The sequence below is a fragment of the Juglans microcarpa x Juglans regia genome, chromosome 1S (assembly GCF_004785595.1).
Source record: "Juglans microcarpa x Juglans regia isolate MS1-56 chromosome 1S, Jm3101_v1.0, whole genome shotgun sequence".
NCBI lineage: Eukaryota > Viridiplantae > Streptophyta > Magnoliopsida > Fagales > Juglandaceae > Juglans > Juglans microcarpa x Juglans regia.
Window position 1 is genome coordinate 17,237,223 of NC_054595.1, and position 21,128 is coordinate 17,258,350.

Consider the following 21,128-nt stretch of genomic DNA (forward strand, 5'->3'; position numbering starts at 1 on the left):
CAACCCTTGAGAGAGAGAGAGAGAATTATTGTATTGTTCCATAATGTATTTCAACTTTCCTCTTCATAAAATTTTCTACAGCTCTATAAATGTACGTACGTTATCGAACTACGTAAATCTTTATCATGTATTTGATTATGTTTATTTTTCTTTATTTTTTTCTAATCGCTTCCGACAACTAGCTTTCCCAACAAGCGAGTATCTCTTAAGAATTTTGTTTGAATCATAGAGCATAGAATAAAAAAGTATTAAATTATATGATTCTCTCGCCTTAAATTTTTTATTTTTAAAAATTCCAACCCAAGTTACCCAGCGAAACCAAGCTCTTGTAGCTCCTTTCATCAATTTCTTTAATTTATTTTAAATTTTAATCTCTCTCATCCCAAGCTATTTATGCAACGTCTAGATGTTTCCCGACCAGTTGGAAATATTTTGAAATTGCTAATTTTTCCCGCAAAACAGAGCGAAATGAAGGAGGTCCCAACACCAGGGAAGGAACAGGCTCGTCCCTCAGAGCACTTGGATCTGAGATCCAAAGAATCCTCGTCGAAGAAGCTACCAAAGGCACAAAAATCTGAACTCGATTTTTCAAATTTATGCGTTCACCTCCGTCGCATCCGAATTCGATTTCTCATTCATTCCTTTCTTTCTTATTGTTCTTCTCAAGACCGTGAAGAAAAGCTTGAACGCTGCATTTACGTCGCTTTCCGAAGATGTTACACAATCTACAAAGGAATCTTTGGATTTATTTTCGATTTCTGAGATCGCTGGCTCTGATCACATTGGAGAAGAAGTAAAATTGAATCTAGACCCAACCTGGTCCTATATTTCTTGCCGTTTGTCGCATTTCACGAAATCAGTTGTGCTTTGTTGGCGATTTATTGTTTTAATTTCTCTAGGTTCTCTCAATTTCTGAAGAAAAGAAAGCAGGAAATGCAGTTATGCGATATTTTTTTTTAAATATTGATTATCTGCAAAATGAACAGTACAGGTGCTATTTAACATACAAGTTTGATCTTATTTTTTCGTAGTTTTAGAGGTTTTTATCATCGCGACGATTATGATGATGTAGTATGTAAAGCTTTTCTCATATAATAAATTTCACATAAGGTGGTTGATTGATTAAGCATTTTCTTTTATCTTATTTAGAGCTTCTTGATGGCTGTGAACCCGGCTCTTTCTGCTTCATCAGAATCACTGGGTACTTCCGCCCTTACTCTGTCGTCCACAGTCACAGTTGACATGGAGGAATCAGGACACCTTCATGAAACCTTCGAGCTGGGCGGTTCCAAGATAAGCTCTGTGGAGGCGGAGATCGCGGTCGATTTTCTCAAAAGAAGTCGGTCTCAGGTCCTGAAGTCGGCGGATGTAGATCCTCAATCTAAGAGGATTATGGATGCACTAATCGAGATCGTTATTGACGAGTTCCACTTTCGGCAAGAAGAGAAAGACCACTTTGCCGAACTCATTATCATGAAAACTCAGATTCTTCTCCTCTGTTTCTTCTTGTGGATCCTTGCCGTGGCAGTAGCTTTCTTCTTCGGTTCAGCGATCCAAAACTCTTCCAGCGGACCTCTTCCAACCTGAATTATCAAGCACAAGTAGTAAGAGATCTGTTAATTTGTCATATATAGTAGGTCTAATTTTGCTTCAATATGAGATGGTTTGCACTCTCATTTTACTCTGAACTGTACAGTCCTGCATTGATTGACAACAGGTGTCAATCGAAATGATTTGGATGAGTACTATCTCACAAAATTGAATGGTATTATGATATGCCTTGGCTCTATATGATCAAGAGAGTGTAAATCGTTTCAACTGATTTATGCAGTACATATCTAGATGCCTCAAGACCATAAATCCGAACTCTATTGCCATTGCCTCTGATGGTGACATCCACTGGCCATGGACATTTCTGGGCTTTCTTAAAATAGCTGTATTTATGTCATTAAGGCAATTGATGATTGCACACACACACACACACACACACACATGTCGAGCTGATAACTGCATAGGTGTATTCGATGGAGGGGAAGCTATATCACGTGTCCAGCAAGAAGTCATAGCTGTGCTTACTCTTATTTAACCACTGTAGGCTGAGCTCCCCCATTTTGTTTAAGCAGGCGCAATATGGTCACAAAGAATGGATAAATTAACAACAGATATAGAGAGCCCTATATCTTAATGTGACCTTGCCCTTTGATGGTCGAGATATCAGATAAGCTACCATCTTCATGGATTTGCAAACCATTGGTAATTTGGTCAGGTAAATCATTGTCATATATGTGAATTAGTGCAGCTTTCTGAGCTTGAACAGTTGTCTTGTTTTCAGTTAGACTGAACTAGAGAGGCTTGCTTTATCTAGAATGGATCTTGGACGAGCCTTTGTTCAAATTGATCTATAGTACTGGCTTGCAATCGTTTTGGCATGAGTTGCCAAGGCCCAATATACTCAAATGTATGGCAGAGACATTGCCCAGAACTGATAATGCAGCCGAGAGACGGAGAAAGAGAGAGGTAATGGTGATGGGAAGATTGGAGTCACTGTTAAGTAGATGGAAAGGATTGGAATGCCAAACTTTACAGGGGGCATCATTTTAGTTGGATGCACCCGCAAACAGGATAGAAAAATAAGCCACGGGACCTTTGGATTAGAGCATTTTATATTTTTTTAATTTTTTCCTATTTTACAGACTACATTTTATTATTTTTCTAGTTTACATCCTAAAATATTGAGAGTAGCAATTGGCAACATAAATTTAATAATTTGTACCTATTTATTAAAATACACGAAACTAGGATGTGGGACAATTTTTACCGTCAAAGATTCATCGAATGTAAAATCATCATACCGAAAATAAATTGGATGTCTTTTCTAACGACCTGTTAATACAGAAAAGGGTACTGTTAAAGTAATTTTTTTCTTTTTTTTAAAGCATTTTTGTGTGTATTTTTTTTTAAAAAATACTAAAAAATAAATACTAAATACTAAAAAATAAACACACAAATACTTAAAAAAAAAAAAAAAACACTAATCAATACATTTTATCGAGACATTTTATCAAGCGGGAATATCGTTTTCCTTATTTGTTACCGCCCCAAATTGCGGCCCGTTTGCTTTATATCTGCTTGCTGAAATGGCAGCCGTAGGCCTGCAAAGTGAAAAAAACTCGGTAGACTTTTCGAGCACATAAAAGGCCCATAGAAAAGGGAAAGTATTATTCCGTATTCGGCGAAATTTGAAACTTGCACCTGCACAAATCGCAAGCCAGGGGCAGGAACTCTCTCTCTCTCTCTCTCTCTCTGTGTGCTTCTCACAGGGAAGGACTGTACGCTTCCCCGTCAACGTCCACGCTCTTCTCAAATCCTAGGGTTAGGGTTTACGTACTCAATTCGTCAAGCTGGATAGGCACCGGGGAGACCGCTACGACAGCGACAGCCACCACCAAGACTCCCACCCCTACCGTCACACTAGAGGCCCCTCTCGCTTCTCCGATGCGCCTCCCGAAAACTTGAACAATCACAACCGCCGCAGCCCCAACAGCTTTCGCGGCGGCAATCTACGGCCCTTTGAGAGCCCCCCCGCCACTCCCCCGGCGGAAGACCATTTAGGCCCATGGACGGCGTTGGGGGAGGAGGTTTCAGGCCACTGAGCGGCGCTGGTGGAGGTTTCGGTGCAAATAATCATCAAGCTCCGCTGCTTTCGGGTCAGAAGCGAGGGTTCCCTTTCTCTGACCGCGGAGGCTCGTCACCAGGTTCTCGACTCTTGTGTTTTAGTGTATCTTTATAACTCTTGCTTTGTATGTTGCTTCTGTTCCGTGCGCCTACGAATGGTGCATTACTTTGTTGCTGGTTTAGATCATTACTTCCTACACGTTCTTGTTGTTTAATTGTTGAAGAATTGGTTTTTTTCCAATTAGTGTTGGGTATCTGCTCTTGCCGATTCCTTGGTGGATACGGGCCTCGCTAGATGCACGTGACAATAACGATTGTTTGGACTCACGTGTGTAGAGTGAGCTGGAGTAATTGCCCATTAGAGTTGTAAATGCGCACGGGCGGTTGGAGCCACTAGGGAGGTGTATCTACTGTGTACACCGGGTGTACTTGGATGGCTCCTTTTTACTCAACAATACCTTCTTTTTTTTTTTTTTTTTTTTTTTTTTTTTATAAGTAAGATAGAATTTTATTGAACGAATGTAATATGGCGAAACACATGAAGTATACAAAAGAAAACGTCTAACTACATTCTAAAAAGAGGAAAATGAAAATAGAAAATCATGAGCTGAAAGCTCCATGAAGCACTATTGCAGAAAACCATTGAAATAAAGAAAATACAACGAAATTCCAGATTTCCTCCATAGTGCACTCATTATTAAAGCATCGCTCTTTCCTTTCCCACCAAATACACCACATGAGACACAAAAGAACCATCTTCCACACAGCCACTTGGGGAGAACTTTGAAACCCCATCTAGCACGCACGTAAATCCACTACTTTCATAGGCATCATCCAAACCAGCCCAACTCTACTGAAAGCACCATCCCACAATGCCTTTGCCACCTTACAGTGCAGAAGTAAATGATTCATAGATTCGCCATATTTCTTACACATGAAACGCTAATCCATAACAACAAAACCACGCTTTCTCAAATTATCGATCGTCAAAATGTTTCCAAGTGATGCTGCCTATATGAAAAAAGCGACTTTGGAAGGCACATGAGACATCCAAATATGCTTCCAAGGAAAAGGAGAACAATGCTGAACAGTCAACACCTTAAAATAAAACCGTACCGAGAGCTTTTTACGATCTCCTCCCATCCTCCAGAGCATGCAACTCCTCCAAAAGGGAAATTTTTTGATTATCAATATTCCCAAAAACTTCGGCATTCCACTTTTTTAAATCATCCTTCAAGGCCTTAAGCTTACCTGCAAGAATAAAACTAAGAGTTCCCGTAAACTGATAAAAAGTCTACCAACTCCTAACCCTATCCACAAACCTGTCAGCTCGAAGCCATATATTTTCAAACTTAAAATACCGTCGACCCCCATTTATACCACCACAATTTAGCAGAATAGGGAAGTGATCTGAACAAACATGAGGCATTCTCTTTTGACATAACTAAGGGAAATGAATCTCCCAAGATGGAGATATGATGAATCTATCCACTCTCGACCAACCCTTATTGTTGGACCAAGTGAATGCTCCCCTTACAAGGGGAAGATCCAAAAGATCCAAATCAAAGATAAACTCCAAAAAATCCTCCATAGCTGTCGACTTACTAGTGTCTACTGAACGCTCATTAGGGAAGCGAATTATGTTGAAATCCCCACACATACGCCAAGGCAAATCCCACAAATAATACAAACCAACCAATTCCTCCCACAAGAAATATCTATCCCTATCCAAATTTGGCCCATAAACTCCTGCAAAAGCCCACTTCCACCCATCGATATTTTTAAAGAGCATGCTACAGTAAAATGCCCAATACACTCCTCCATTAACTCCACCACTCTATTATCCCACATCAAAAGAACACCACCTGAAGCTCCCAAAGAAGCCAAATAAGCCCAACTCACAAAAGAACACCCCCACAAACTATGGATAATACTTCTATCAATAAAACCCAGCTTCGTTTCTTGAAAACAAACAATATCAATCTTCCAACTACGAAGGAGAGACCTTATACAAAGATGCTTGTTAACATCATTGATCCCCCTCACATTCCAAGAAGGAATCTTAGGCTACGTTTGGAGGTTGAGGTGATCTCAGATGATCTGTGAATAGTAGTGAAAAAGTAATGAATTGTAATAAAAAACAAGTGAATAGTAGTGAGGTAGTTTGAGATGATTTCAGATCACCTCACTAACCAAACACACCCGCTTCATGGGAAAAATGAGATGCCTTCCCTTTCAATCTGTCCCTCCCAACACTGCCTTCCTTTGTATCATAATTAACGGAGTATTCTAATCTTTTTAACTCCCTTTCCTTCTTAGAAGTTGACTTCAAAGTCGAGGAACGACCAGCTTCAATAGCAACAAGAAGAGCCTTAAATTGCTCTTCAAAACCAACACAAGATATCCCACACAGGCCTGTACTTCTTCAACCTTTTTTAAAACCCATTCTGAGGCAATTCTGGTTGAAGTATGAGGCGGGAGGGTATGAAGAGGAGTCAGACTATCCACATCCTCATCAGAGCATTCCCCCTAATATATCTCCAATTGTAAATTGGGCTCAACTGAATCCTCTCCATTTGAAACCTCCTGATGTAGTTTTCCAGAATCAGCCAAAACCGAGCTATTGACCATCTTGGCATGCGACAAATTCTCAACTGGAAAAATAGGCTTTATTGACAAAGGAACCATTTCCAATAGGTGCACACAATTAGCCAAAGGAGCCAAAGACATGATCGTGTTAAACTCCCCTCCACTCAGCACCTCCTTTTCAACGTCCTGTAGCATTATTTCACCCTCTTCTACTTCCGGCGACAATACTATCTCCATCACACCAGCAGAGGAGTCATCGGAGGCCGGCAAAATAGTATGTGCCGGTTCCAAGACCATTGGAGTAGGTACCGGCACCGGCACCGGCGTGCTTGAAGAGGAAGCCAAAACCGAAACTCCTGAGACACCGAAACTTTTTTTAGCCTTCCGTTTTGGGCTTTTAACCAGGCCCGAAACCATAACCAAAAACAACCCAACAAATCAAAAAGAAGAAGGGAATCTGAAGAGAATAAAAGATGATGAAAAATGATAAAGAAAACAACAAAATAACAGTGATTAATGGATTATTTCCGGCGAGAAGCGCTGGAAATAGGAGAGGAGTACAGGCATTGAGGGAGAATCAGGAGGGAAAAGTCAAGTCATTGAGAGAGATTTGCTCATACTATTGTCTTATATAATTAAGAACCGCGCTTTATAAAATTGTCCTGTGTACATGGGCTTCGCCTATTTCATTCGTATGTCTTCTTATTTATCAAAAGAAAAAAAGAAAAGAACCATGCTTTAGTTATATGGTTAGTTATCGATGTGATGCCCATGTAAAGAGCTGGACTTGTGTGGTTTTTAAGCGTATCATAGCTATCTTACTTCACTGAATGGTCATGGGCAATTCACTTCATCTCATAACTTCTTTGTGACTCCAAGGGTCCAGTGTTTGAAAAATTCCAAACATTCAGTGATATTTCCTACTGAAAGTGGTTGAATTCAGCTTTGAAAGTAGTTCCAGTTTCCTTTTCTCTATTCATCTTTCTGTGTTTCCTATATGCCCGCTTCAATGTATTTTCTCGTGTCTACTTTTTCAGAGCATTTTGATGGTGGCAGTTTTGCCAAACTTTTTGTTGGATCTGTTCCAAGGACAGCCACTGAGGAAGATGTAAGTCAATTAATTCATATGTAAAACTATGTCTTAAGCTAATTTTGTCCTATTATTATTATTTTATTTTTTAGTTATCTTGTTAATATCATGTGTATTTGATGTCAGATTCGCCCTTTGTTTGAAGTACATGGAAATGTTGTAGAGGTTGCTCTGATCAAAGATAAGAGAACAGGACTGCAACAAGGTATGTGTGAATATCATTTCGGATAAATAATTATTATCCATACCTATCTTATTTCAGGTCATCTGAGAGGCTGATGGGAGCAAGTGTAAGCTCATCTTCCGTCTCAGTTTATTTTGAAACAAGTTTCGGCCTTGTTGGTTTTGGTTGCAACCCTTTTTTCTGTCCATCCTGTCAAACAAGAAGGTGGCAAGACGTGTAAACCTTCTAAAAACCAATTTTTGTAAAGCAGTTGGGATATTGGAAGAGAAATAGATGCTGCTATTGTGTGGGCAATACCCAACAAATCATTTGTAATGGGAGTGTCTATTGCCATATCTGTAGCTTGTTTATGTCAGGGTGTTTAGAAATGCAGCTATTGTACAGAGATTGACACAAAACCCTTGAATTATTGCTTTTGAATGGAACTAATAAGATTGTAATTTGAAGTGAGTGTGGTTTTTCGTATCTTGGTGAACCTGGAGTTCTTATTTCAAGTGTCTTGGAATGTCTTATATCAGTACTTTTCATATTGACTGGGTGAAGTTAGATTATCTCTGAGAGATGTATGGTAATTAGATTTAATGGACTGTGGGTTACAAGTGTGTTGCCCAAAAGCTAAATTTAAATTACTGATCTGTTGCATGTTGAAAGTTGTTTTATTGTCGTGATTATCCGTTTTTTCGTTTCTCTTTTGTTTATATTATTCAAGTTACTGGGTTCTATTGCTTTTTCTGCTTGAGAATGATGCGAAGTATGTAATCGGTACATGGTCCTAAGATGTTTTTATCTCAGAGCTTATTATTTGGCTCTTTTTGTTGTTGAGCATGGGTTTGCATTTATGAGTGCAATATGTGGAGAATGCAGCCCCTTTCATGTTTTACATGGCAGGTATGTGATGGGAGTATGTTAGAAAGTTAGAAGAGAAGTGTTTGGGTGTTTTTCTCTTTATAATAATTAGGATCTGCGGCATCTGCTATGTATTTACAGGACAACCTTTTTCGTTGATCAGCTTTGACTTATGGTCCATATTGTTAATTATGTGGTTAAATTCATGGACCATTTCTTTGACACTGCTGTTTATACTTCTAGATTTTTGTGCAATTGTAATACCAAATCTTACTTATTTTGGTTTGAATTGTGTGTTTTCCTCAGTTTTTTTCCCATTTATTTGTCTTTTGATTCTAGTTTGTACAACAGAGGATTTAACAAATTAAGTTATGCATGTTCTGTACATGGCAGATGCGCATACCTGTGATGCTGTATGTTCAAATCTAAGAAAAGTGTGCTTGGAGGTTCTTTATTATGTAATTAGAATCTGAGGCTCTGCTACAATTTTCTTATGAGACGGCCTGGTGGGGTTTCCTATTAGTTTTCTTCCGTTTTGATGGGTTTTGCTTGTAGTTTGTACAACAAAGAATTTAGCAAATTAAGTTATGCATGGGTTTCTGTACACAGCGATGTGTTTAGCGGTAGTGCTGTATGTTTAAGTCTGGAGAAAAATGTGTTTGGATGTTCTTTTATTACATATAATTAGGATCTGAGGTTCTGCTAGAATTTTCTTATGAGACGGCATTTGGCCTAGATATTTCTTTCAGACCAGTCCAGATTGTTTATTGAGTGGTTAACTCGGGCCATCTGTTGGAGGTTGCTAATGCTTGTTAGTTTGCGTGCTTCACTACTACGAAAGTTATTTATATATGCTTCTTGTTTCTACAGCTGAGGATTTGAGTTATTAAGTGTTGCATGGACTTTTGTGTTGTGGGTTTCTTTCTTTTCTTTCTTGTATTTTATTTGTGGGGAGGGGGTTCTATTTTGAGATCTGAGGGCAAATACTCATTTTTCTTTTAGTTTTTGGAGGGGTTAGATTTTATTTGAGACCCGAGGGCAAACACAGTTTTTAGTTGCATGTGGGTTGAGTTTTCTCGATCATGTAATGGCTGAACTAATCTCTCGGAGCACTCTTATTTGAGTAGTTCAACTGTTGACAGAGTTTTCATTGTAAATTGGGTCTCAATGAGAACCCTGACACCATCAATTAATATCCTGTAAGCTTAAAGCTTTTGGATATTCTTGTGTGGGATTTCATGGATTTTGTGCTTTTGTTGTGAAATGTGGGGCTTATATATGCGTCATTGCGTGCAAGTAGTTTTCAGATTTGATTTTCTGTTTGTGGATGCTAACATTTTGGTCGATGATATTGTTGAAGCAAGACTGTAGGTTGTTAATTTGCACATTGAGTGCTGTAGTCTCATTGTCAGAATTCTTGGCTTTGTGGATATATGTTGGGTCTATTAGGAGTTCTATTGGTGCATACTGCATAGGTGCCTATGTTCCACTTGATGGCATAGCACTGCACTATATTATGCGTGATGGTAGAGCATTAGCCAATTCTTTCTGTGGCTATGATAATGATAATTTTTTGTCTTTTTAGTTCTGTAATAGATACCTTGTGTGTGTATTTATTGTCCATTGAGTAGATATTTTAGACTTGATAAGGTAATGGCATTGAAGGGGCATTATTGGCTTAACCAAGAGGTAAGCCAGTGATACAATCAGGATGTGGTTTTTGTTTAAGTTTCAGATTCCAAATTCCAACGGCTGACTTGGCTAATTTTTAAGTAGTTTCTTGATCGGGAAATCTTCTAAAGATGTTTGCATCTGACATCCTTTTTAAAATGCTGGTGCTTGTGAAATGATTGTACCGTTGGGAATGAGTTTTGTGTTTGGTTATGCAGTTACTGCATAATACAGTTACATACTGCCCATATGCTCCGTTGACAGAACCGAGACTCTTGTCCCTTGTCGTCATCATGTTCCTGAATAGTTATTGACTTTTTTCAGTGAAACTTATCATATTGGAGGTGCCTTGTTTGATTCATTTTCTCTCTTACTGATGATAGCCAATTAAACTGTTTTTTGGTAAATGGATATGGGCTGTCCTTTTTTGTACTCTTTACACTTTGCCCATTGACCTAAAGAAATGGATGTGAGCACTCACGCTTATGGGTTGAGTTCAGCAATAAAATTTTGTCGAGTTGTTGAATTTTTTTTAGATGTTAGCATGGTGGAGCTACAGAATGTAATTTGGCTTGAGTGCAAGTTGTTATGGGTAAAACTATTAGTAAATGGCAATCTTCTCCCAGAGTATGCTTCTGTTATTATGGCTTGTGTGAATGTTGGGATTTGATATTCTTACACCCTGTGTGTTGCTGATATACATGTATTGTTTTGATGGATATGAACGTATGTGATGTTACTAAGTTACTACCAGAGTATGGTAGTTGAACTTTTCGGCTCTTAGGAACTTTTAATTTCGATCAAGTTCCTTAGTCTTGGAAAATCTGTGCTCGCTATGGAGACTGGAACCTTGTTTAATGTGTTTCTTATTTATGCAACTAATTCCCCCTAGATTTCTTATTATATATCTGTGGGCGAATCAACAATTTCACTAAGACGACTATATAATTCAGATTGAAGTTGTTTTTTTTTATTGATGCCTTTTATTGCAAGACTTGAGTCAAAACCTTGGAAACCCTTGTACATTGGAAATCATTTACACCTTTAGATTTTATGAAGATGCTTAATGAGGCTTAATGCTGTGTAGCCACGGTAATAGCATCTCGGAAACATGGATAGTCTGCTGGGCCTATTGCCAGGAGCCACTGCATTGCTTGTTTGCTTCACTGCTGTCTGCCATTGAAAGAAAGGAACCAAAGAAGAGTATTGGACATAATATATATGCAATTGGGACGTGGTTTAATCCATTTTCTGCTTTTGTTCGGGACAAGGATAATATTTGGCATGGGTGGCCAATCTCTGTGGTTGCACATAAATCCTTACAACGAGTATTCTAATAGACTCTTATCACTCTTCTGGTTTTCCAGATGTGTGCTCAAAATAGACAATATTGAATCTGTACCATGGAGTTCAGATTTGTTTGTAACTTTCAATAGTGTGTTGAGTTCTTAATATTTGACTTCCAGCTTGTGGGTTTTTATAATTATGTATTTTTGGGAAGTATCTGAATTATAATATTTTGTTTTCTTAGTTTTTTTGTGAACAACTAGTTGAATTTAAATTTAATATATAGCTACCTTGGAAAGCCATGCTGTGTGTAGCAAAGATTAATCTCAATTATTGATACATTTGATCTATTCTTTAGTCATTGAACCATGTATTTATGGTTTCTTACCTTGGAAAGCCATGCTGTGTGTAGCAAAGATTAATCTCAATTATTGATACATTTGGTCTATTCTTTAGTCATTGAACCACGTATTTATGGTTTCTTCTGGTGACATTGTTTCCTCTACCAGAGGCTTATGCTTTAAACTTAAGGAATTGATATTATTGCTCTTTTCAGAGTGGATATTTATGCTCAAATTTGTTGTAAGTATTGTAATGGAACTAGGGTAAAAACTCTCTGCTTATGCAGGCTGTTGTTTTATAAAATATGCCACCTCAGAAGAAGCTGATAGGGCCATAAGAGCATTGCACAATCAACATACTCTTCCCGGGGTGAGTTTCATGCTGGAATTGTTTTCAATCTTTTAGGCAAACTAATTTTATGCTAGATTCATGCACTCATGTTCTCCAGGGAGTGGGTCCTATACAAGTCAGATATGCTGATGGAGAACGAGAACGCCTTGGTAATTATCCGTAAATTTGAGAATATATTAGTTTAGAAATTCTGTCATGATATTACATGTTTGCAATTCATGTGATAATATTACAAGCTATATAAAATAATACTGGACATTAATATGATGTCTTGTAAGAAACCCAGTCTGTTACCTCTTTAATTTTTTTCTCTAAAGAAAAACTCATGTCCCGTTATGGGAAAAAGTTGTTGGACAGGTTGTATTGTGATGGAAGATTCTCTGAGAGTGTAGAAAGGGTAGAACATAAAAGTGAAAAATGAAATATTTTAGGAGTAGGTAATGATGGAAATAAAAAGAACATCATCTGGGGCATGGGTCAACAGTGACAAAGTATTAGTATACCAGTTGTTGTTTAGGAGATTTTAGTTTTTAGAAGTCCTATTATTATTTTTTTTGTTGTTGTTGTTGTTGTTGTTATTACTATTATATTTTCCCTTGAGAAATGATATTTGTAATCGTGGAATGCGCTAGCGATGCTCAATCTCTTTGAAAAAAGTGAGTAAATACGGGATGCACATGAAAAAAAACTAATTTTTTAATAGTGGACCCCACTCTTTTTCAAAACGATTGCGTGACATTTGCACATTCCACGACTGTATGTAGCATTACTCTTTTCCCTTTGCTAGTTAGGTGAATCTCTTGTATGCGCATCGGGGTTTCATCCTCTTTAGTTATTTATAAAATCTTATCTTCCTTATAGAATGTCAATATTGATATTATTATTATTATTATGTTGTTGTTGTTGTTGATTATTATTACTATTATTTTGTCACTTATTTGTCCTAGAATGCGTTGGCTTTATGATAGAATGGGTCAAATCTGGAAGAAGCTTAGAGAGGTCTTCCAATAGCATTTTAACAGTCATAGAAACAAGGTTTTCAACATGGATAGAACATCCACGTGCTCAGACCATTCTGATACATGTTCTTTTTTATTTATTTATTTATTATCAGGAAAGAAGAAAGTAATATTCTCATACATGTTAGTATGCATCATATTTATTTCTTAGAGAGTTCCAACCACTAACCTAATTATGTTACATTAATCAAGGACTTCAACATTTCCCAACTAAATCCCATCATTTGGCATTTCTGTCGAGTTGTTTGCATCTTTCGATTGAGGGTGTTTTCTTAGTCAGGCAATATCATTATTTTTTTCTGACTTCTCTTGGCATGTTAATTGTAAACCTTGTTATGGAAAATTTTTTGTTGAGCTACCTAGTAAAAATTACCTCAAATGGTCATTTGGGCTCGTACTGACACGATATATATGGAACTTGGTGGAGCCACCTAGTAACTAGTACCTCAAATGGTCAATTGTATCACTGTTTGCGATTTGGGCTGGTACTGAAATGAAATGAAATGATAGGATACAATTAAGACCTCACAAATATTAAATATTGAAGTGCAAGTTTTCCTTCCTGGCCTTTCTTCCTAAACATAACCCTCCTGTTCATGGTCCTTTCCCTCCAATTTTTACCATAAGACTGAAGTATAAACTAGATATATGGGGAAAACTTTGTCCTTAACTTCTTTAATTTAAGCAAAATTTTGTCTGAAAACCATCAAAATCTTTCATTGCTGACGTTGTTACTTTTAATGGTAGGTGCCGTTGAGTACAAATTGTTTGTCGGCTCGCTGAACAAACATGCTACGGAAAAGGAAGTTGAGGAAGTATGTTGATCAAATTGTTGAGCTGTCCTTTTCTAATATCAGTACTTCCTGTGCATAATTTCTTTCTCAGTATGAAATTATATATATAAAAAAAGAATTCTTTCTGAGTGTGACACAAAAAAAAAAAAAAAAATCTCTTGTTTCCCAAGTCTTTTGAGCACCATGTGTACTTGTTTTATCCTCTTTAAGTTAATGTAGTGCAAGTTAATGATTGATGTTTACCTTGTCAGATTTTTTCCAAGTATGGCAGAGTAGAAGATGTTTACCTCATGCGTGATAATATGAAGCAGAGTCGTGGTGTGTCCTCTCATCTTAGTTGCTCTTGTAGCAAAAAAAAAGTATGATCGGAACTGTAGGATTTGCTGAAGGCTGTTCGACTTGCTTCTTTTGGCGATATTATAATTTCCCTTATTATTAACTTGGATTAAATTTGATTCAATTAAATAGTTTTAAATGCTTGTTAAAAGCATGTGCCAAATGTTTTAGTTTTTGATAGATTGTAGGAATTAGATTAAAAAATCTGCAGGCATGATTGATAAGTATGGTCGGTACCATTATAGTCTATTTCATGTACTTTTGAAGAACTGATTATAGTCATTTGTGCTTGACATGTATTTGTGAGTGATGTTTTTGTATTCATTTTTTTTGATCTACTGTAGTTTATTTTGAAGGATGTGGTTTTGTTAAATACTCTCACAGAGACATGGCAGTGGCAGCAATAAATGCTCTTAATGGAATCTATACAATGAGAGTTAGTTTTTTTTTTCCTTTTCTTGAAATATTCTTTTAAGGATTATATTGTTAAAGGGTGTTTATATACTATCTTTTGTCTGGTTTTTAGGGTTGTGATCAACCATTGACGGTCCGATTTGCTGATCCTAAGAGACCCAGGCCTGGAGATTCAAGGTTTTGACGTCCTAAAACATTGTCTCCAGTCTTCTATGTGCAATTATGATTTTTTTTTTTTTTTTGGGGGGGGGGGGGTGGTTGCATTGGTGGGGCCTGTTAAAGTTCAGCATCTGCTTAGAGTAACTCTCGAGTAATCCTCTTGTTGCAGTTTTTGACTTTTTTCTCTCTTTTTCAGGGGTGGTCCTGCATTTGGAGGTCCAGGTGTAGGTCCTCGTTTTCAGCCACCAGGGGCTAGGTATCTTAACCCCCCCACCCTTCTTCACGGTCCATGGAAATTAATTCCTTGTTGCTTCCTCTTTACCCTTGATCATTCTATTTATCTCTGCACACTTCAATTTTGAAGCTAGATTTAAGGGGATGAGTTTTCATAATTTCTTTGTATCTTATTGTATTTCTAGTAGAAGTTTCTCGTGTATATCATGTACTTGGGTTATGCATTATGTTTTCTTCAATAAAATTTTCGATTACTCAGAAAAAATCTATTTTCATGCCCTTTGCAGAGCAGGAAAGAATTTTGGTGACCCTATGGGTGATAGAATTCCACCCAATGCTTGGCATCCAATCAGTCCACCTAATTTAAGGCCACCCTCTAATGCAGATATTCGTGGCTTTGGGGGCCAGTTGTTTCCTAGGTCTAGTGACATGGCAGTGCCTTTGAATCCGGTACGAACAAATTTGAATATTCTGCTATGTATTAATCTGTACGTTTTTAACTAAACTTATTTTTTAATGGTAACATGCTTGATTCAAAATATATAACGGAGGTCAATGTTCTAATGATGACTGCCGATTCAGATTGTTCTTTTTGAAGTAATGCTTTTCTTCTGACTGTAAGTGGTACTGGGATAGATGATCATCTGATTTTTGGTGACTAATCAAGTTTTGTTGGTTTCCAAAGAAAGTCACTACAAAATGTTGTCCCACCTTCTCTTTCTCTTCCATTACCAGTTGCTCTGAAATATGAATTTAGTAGTATATATGCTCAGAGGCCCCTTTTCTGAGTTATGGTCTGTATGTTTTGCTGACTGTCTGTAGTTGAAGTAAGATATCATTTTTTGCCTCACTGCATTTAGGCATGAGCTATACTCCCAAAATGTTGGGATCAGAGTAGAAGTTGTGTGCTTGGCCGGTATGTTACTACATTTTAGTTTTCTTTTCGTTCTCCCAAGTTGCTTTGAATGAGTTCAATGCCCAAATTTGAGAAATCATAATTACCTATGCCGCAAGTGTTATCTGAAGACTTGTGTTATGCATATTTAGTTTTGATGTCTCTTTCAATGGTTAATCTGAAGCTTATCTGTGGTTTTTAATTACATAATAGATTCCCCTGGTTGGATAGATTATTGATTGTAATTTCATGTTGTGTTTTGCAAGATTCTCATGGTGTTAAATTGTTTTGTATTATTTTTTATGGTTCAAACTTATTTTCCTTACAAATCTAGGAAAAATTCCAGGTTGGTCCTTTGAGTGGCATTGATGGCGTTGCTGATAGTTCCCATTTGAGACAGGCAGTTACATCGCAACAGGTAAATGGAGATTGATTCTTGATTTCTTCAATTTGTAGCTAGTACTTCCAAAACAAGTTAGTAATCTGGTTCCAAGTTCTTTTCAGAGTTTTAACCAGTCAACGCCACAACTTCAACCAGTCGGCCAGCAAATATCACCATTCCAGAAGCCTGTTCAGTCGCCTCAGCACTTGCCACCTTCCATTCAATCTCACCCTCAGACTTCAGCATCCTACGCACAAATGCAGATGCCCCGTGCATCACTACAGCAGCTTGGTCACCCACAGCTTCCTCATTCTGCCGGTCAAACCCCCTTTAGTCAAGCACTGCCATCTCAACAGTTGCTTGGTTTGGGTGGACAGCTGTCTGTTTCTCAACCTCAGGTTCACCAGACTGCTTCATCTGCTGCAGTCCTACCAACCCCTCTGGATATTAACCTAAAACCCCATTCTGTATCTATCGTTCCCAACCAATTGCGGCCTCCTGCTTCTGTGTTACAGCAACCACCTCTTCAGCAGCCGCCTTCTCAATTAGCTCAGATGCTGTCACAACAGACACAAACTCTGCAGGCAAGCTTTCAGTCGTCTCAGCAAGCATTCTCCCAACTGCAACAACAGTTGCAGCTGATGCAGCCATCAAATCAAGGTTTAACGTCACTGCAGAGTTCTCAGGCAATTAAACAGCAGGTATTCAGTATTCGAGGGTGTGCGTTGGTTAGGATGCTGGAATATCTGTTGTTGTTGACAACTATAACATATGCTGTCATGACGTTAAGAGTTGGAGCTACCATTTGATGATCTCACCTAAGTACTTCTTAAACGATAACCTGATTGCCCTAAATAATTTGTTATATATATGAAAACTTGGGATGTGTAAGATGGTATTTATTCATAGTTCCAGTGATGGGATGTATACTGAGAATGTGACCACATTAGTGGATGTGGGTCCTTGACTTGTCTGTCAACTCGTAAACATCCGACTTATCTGCTTCTGAAGTCAGGATACATTTCTGTGTCATTTTTGGCAGTTTTGAACTGTTTTTGTTTGCAGAAATTTATTTTTGCAATGTTCCTTCGGTTTATTTTTTATATCAAACTTTTAAAGATTATATGCTGAGAATGTCATTTGTTGCTGCAGACTCAATGGGCTGGGATTGTACCACAGATAGTTGCCAGTACCCTAGCTACCACTGCACCAGCTACTGATGTGCCTTCATCCAAATCTGCTGCTCCTGTTGTACCTTTACTTACCCAGGCTGTGGCTCCTGTAAAATGTAACTGGACAGAGCACACCTCTCCTGATGGATACAAGTACTATCATAATGGTGTAACTGGTGAAAGCCGGGTGAGAATTTTATCAAACTTGCCTTATTGTTGGGATTTGTCTACAATTTATGTAAGGTTTGCTTAAATGGACCTGTAGTGGGAGAAACCTGAAGAGTTGGCATTATTAGAACAGAAGCATCATCAAAAACCACAAGTTCAGCAGCCTCAAGCCCAGTCTATCCCTCATGTTCCATCTACCCAGCAAGTTCGACAAACACAGCAGTTGCAGATGCAGGCTCAGCTTCAAACACAGCACCACCACCAGCAGCAGTTACAGCAGCCTACTTTGTCATCATTGGTCAGTGTCTCTAACCTAGCTACTTCTATATTATCAGTTACGTTTTTGCTAATTGAATAATTTGGAATTCCAGCACCAGGTTTCTGGAGTTGCAGGTCACCAAAATATTCAGGTAAATTTCATGGTTGCCGAAAGACTACTCCCTGTCAAATGCCTCGTGTGGTCCTGGACTTTGCAAAAAGCTTATATTATACTGAAAATGATTGTTTTGGCGTCTTGCACTATTTTTTGAATGGAGTTTGTACGAATTTTAGTTTATACTTTAATCATTTGTTTTAGGACATAGGTCAGCAATGTATATAAAGTTCTTGATTTGATAGACTAATTATGCATTCAGCTTTGTGTATTTGGTTATGTATGGGTTGGTCATGTACTTTGCAATCTTTTGGCTTTACAGGATCCTGGTTATACACAATTACAGGTTGTAGCTGGTTCAGTGAATGACCCTACACGCTTCCAACAGGTATCAAGTTGATGCCTTGATGTGCTCGGATTTCTCTCCATGGTCTTAATTCTAATTGTCTGCATATGCTGTAGGGCCTTCAGGCTTCTCAGGAGTGGATGTGGAAGAATAAGCCAGCAGGTTCTAATTATTTCCGTTAATGACTTGATTATTACTTTGCTCATCAAAATAAAGAAGTGTAACCCATAGGGGTTGGCTCAAGTGATAAAGGCTTTAGTCTTGGTAGTATGCTCCCTCCAAGGTTCGAATTCTCTTGGGTGCAAACAATTTGTAGGGGCCATTGGACTGAGAGATTTTCCCCTTGAATTACCCTAGGTGCACTTGAGGGAACTCCTTGCAGGGCCAGTGCACCCTTGAGAGGAGGAAAGAGGAACTGCCTTCACTTTTTCAGTCTTCTTTCTTTTCTGGATAGAAGAGGAGAAACACTCCTTTACTGGATTACTACATTTCCCACCCAAATGTGATTATAGTTGCATATGACTTTATTGAACCATAAAGTACGGTAGGTTTTTATTTTTTAATTTTTTTTTTTTTGGGGGGGGGGGGGGGGGGGGGGGGGGGGGGGGGGGGGGTTGGTTGTTTTTTTTGATTGGCATTGGGTGTTCAAGAACAAAGTCCTGATTAATCTCGGGGGTGCACAAGCCCTTGGCAATGAGTTTTTGCACCTTGGGGAAGTTCTCCAAGTCTGATGGCTCCCTAGAAATTTTTTGCATCCAAGAGGATTCAAACCTTGGACTTGGAGGGAGCATACCACCAAGACCAAGGCCTTTACCACTTGAGCCAACCTCTCGGGTTTTATTTATGGTTAGTTTTATTTTGTTTAGGCAAATTTTACCCTCTATATGCTTTACTTCTGAACGGACTACATTATCTCATATGCACTGTACGTTCTTTAGGCTGTATTGCTTTTCATGCTGTCAACTGACATACTCGGAAATTTTCATCTTCAGGAACTTGAAGTGGCTGAGCAGAAAGTAGAAGTATAGATGGCACATGGGCATGTGGACTATACTGAGCTAAAGAATCTGTGTGAAACTCGCTCAAAGGTTAAGGCATGCAACTTTTTCCAAGCTAAAATGCTAAATGGATTGTTTAATGCTATTTGAGCCTTCAGTTTTCTATCCTTTGTTGTGAGGTTTTACTGTCTCACAGGAAGTAGCTCAGTGAATTAGAAGCCTGTGTGCCATTAGTCAATGGGAGCAGTGACTCGCCTTGACTGAGTATTATAATGTTATTTTTGTGTAACATAATTCATCGCCATTATCAGCTTTCGATTTTGCATCATCTTGTTTATAATGTTCACAATATCTGTGAACCTGGCCCTAGAGTTTATTGCGGCGGCAAGTAATGTGCATTAGGTTTGATATATAGAGGAAATGAAACATTAGTAATGGTCTAATTCATTAATATTTCCATAAACAACTATGACAATTATTTAACTGCATTAGTATTTTTTAAACGCTCGGCTTATACCTACCCCCTAAGCTTCTCGAATCTTGGTGAACACAAATCGATACTCTGCTTAAGTTTCGACTATTTCACGCATCTGCTAGTGGCCACTAACAAGAACCTGGTTGGATGAAAGCTAACCCTCTCCTGTAGTACTGATTATCGAATGCTGCCGGGGTCGCCAAGTTGCGCTAATGTGGTGCTGTTTTCTGATCCTGAGCCTGGTTGTTGCAGTGAGGCAGCAAAATCAAGATTAGTATCTGCAACATTTTGGTTGGTTCCTTGTAGTCGAGAGCTCAATCATTGGGCAACGGGCTTGGCCAATTTTGTGTACGCCTTTTGAATGGGAAGTGGTCGTGTTTCTTTGGGACCAAGCACACCACATATTGTTGTGGATATACATCATCTAGTTCAAAGCGTAGTTCATGTCAATGAGCGCAAAGGTTCACTCTGGGACTTGGGCCACGAGGTGAACTCAAGCTCTCTCACCTCACTCCTCATTGGACCTCCCAAGCGGGTAAGCCAGACTGCATGTAAATAAGAACTCAAGCTAGCGCAAGCCCATCATGAAATTTAGCACAAAAATCATAACCACTTGGCACAAAATCGTCAACTTTGAGCGCACACCAGAACCACGGAGTCTCTGGTAACAGTTGCGAGAATTTCAGCACAAAGATATAGTAGTTTGAGGACAAATGGAATCGAGTTCATACTTCAATGGTGTCTATTACTTCAAACCCTTTCAGGGAATTCAAGTTTGGACCTGTAGTTTTCTCTCCAACAAAGTCTAACACCAGCGTGGCGTCATAACCCTGCAAAACTCTCAATGGGGGGCAGGGTCACCCCTTCCCTGCACCCCGCCCCCGCATATGCGAGGGTGGTGTTTTCACCCCGCCTCGGTGCCGGGAGGTGGGGGTGGACATCCTATCTGCCCCGCCCACTTCAAGGGTACTGATGCCCTATTGGGCCTAAATTTTTTTTTAAAATATTTTTTTTGGACGCAAACCCAAATTATTATATAATTTAAATTGTAAATTAAAATTTATATATATAACAATAATTTAAAAATTGATAACATAAAAACTATGTTACCAATTTTTAAATTTGTTAGACTTGTTCACAAGAGTGAATTACATTGGCACTGCCTGCCCTCCGCCCCTGCTAGGGGGCCAGATGCGGGGTGGGTGGGCCCATGCAGAGGTAGGGCGGATAGGGATGGGGTAGCGGGGTGCGGGGCCCCGCTGCCCACCCTAATGTTTCACAACCGTTGCATTATTCAAGGAAGTTAAAGCAAAACATTTGTGATTGGC

General features: G+C 38.7%; 2 protein-coding genes across 7 annotated transcripts; both read left to right on the plus strand.

Moving 5' to 3' along the window:
* Positions 1-274: 274 nt before the first annotated feature.
* On the plus strand, positions 275-3,358 carry LOC121245779 (protein SINE3-like). Of its 2 annotated transcripts, XM_041143643.1 has the most exons (4): positions 275-564; positions 668-793; positions 1,150-1,604; positions 2,124-3,358. In XM_041143643.1, exons 1-3 carry the CDS (start codon positions 394-396, stop codon positions 1,585-1,587), a joined length of 735 nt encoding a protein of 244 aa, XP_040999577.1. In that variant the 5' UTR covers positions 275-393; the 3' UTR covers positions 1,588-1,604; positions 2,124-3,358. The 2 variants fall into 2 exon arrangements, with proteins under 2 accessions (XP_040999577.1, XP_040999576.1); XM_041143642.1 differs by lacking the exon at positions 2,124-3,358 and having other exon boundaries at positions 1,150-1,791.
* LOC121245778 (flowering time control protein FCA-like) lies at positions 3,210-19,653 on the plus strand. 5 transcript variants are annotated; one of them, XM_041143641.1, is made up of 19 exons: positions 3,210-3,755; positions 7,302-7,372; positions 7,481-7,559; positions 11,971-12,053; positions 12,133-12,184; positions 13,802-13,869; positions 14,100-14,166; positions 14,541-14,620; positions 14,711-14,775; positions 14,954-15,013; positions 15,279-15,441; positions 16,221-16,304; positions 16,391-16,969; positions 17,421-17,627; positions 17,706-17,906; positions 17,980-18,018; positions 18,328-18,369; positions 18,453-18,489; positions 19,320-19,653. In XM_041143641.1, exons 1-19 carry the CDS (start codon positions 3,617-3,619, stop codon positions 19,325-19,327), a joined length of 2,124 nt encoding a protein of 707 aa, XP_040999575.1. In that variant the 5' UTR covers positions 3,210-3,616; the 3' UTR covers positions 19,328-19,653. The 5 variants fall into 5 exon arrangements, with proteins under 5 accessions (XP_040999575.1, XP_040999572.1, XP_040999574.1 ...); XM_041143638.1 differs by having other exon boundaries at positions 3,211-3,755; positions 18,304-18,369; XM_041143640.1 differs by having other exon boundaries at positions 3,211-3,755; positions 18,444-18,489.
* Positions 19,654-21,128: the final 1,475 nt, after the last annotated feature.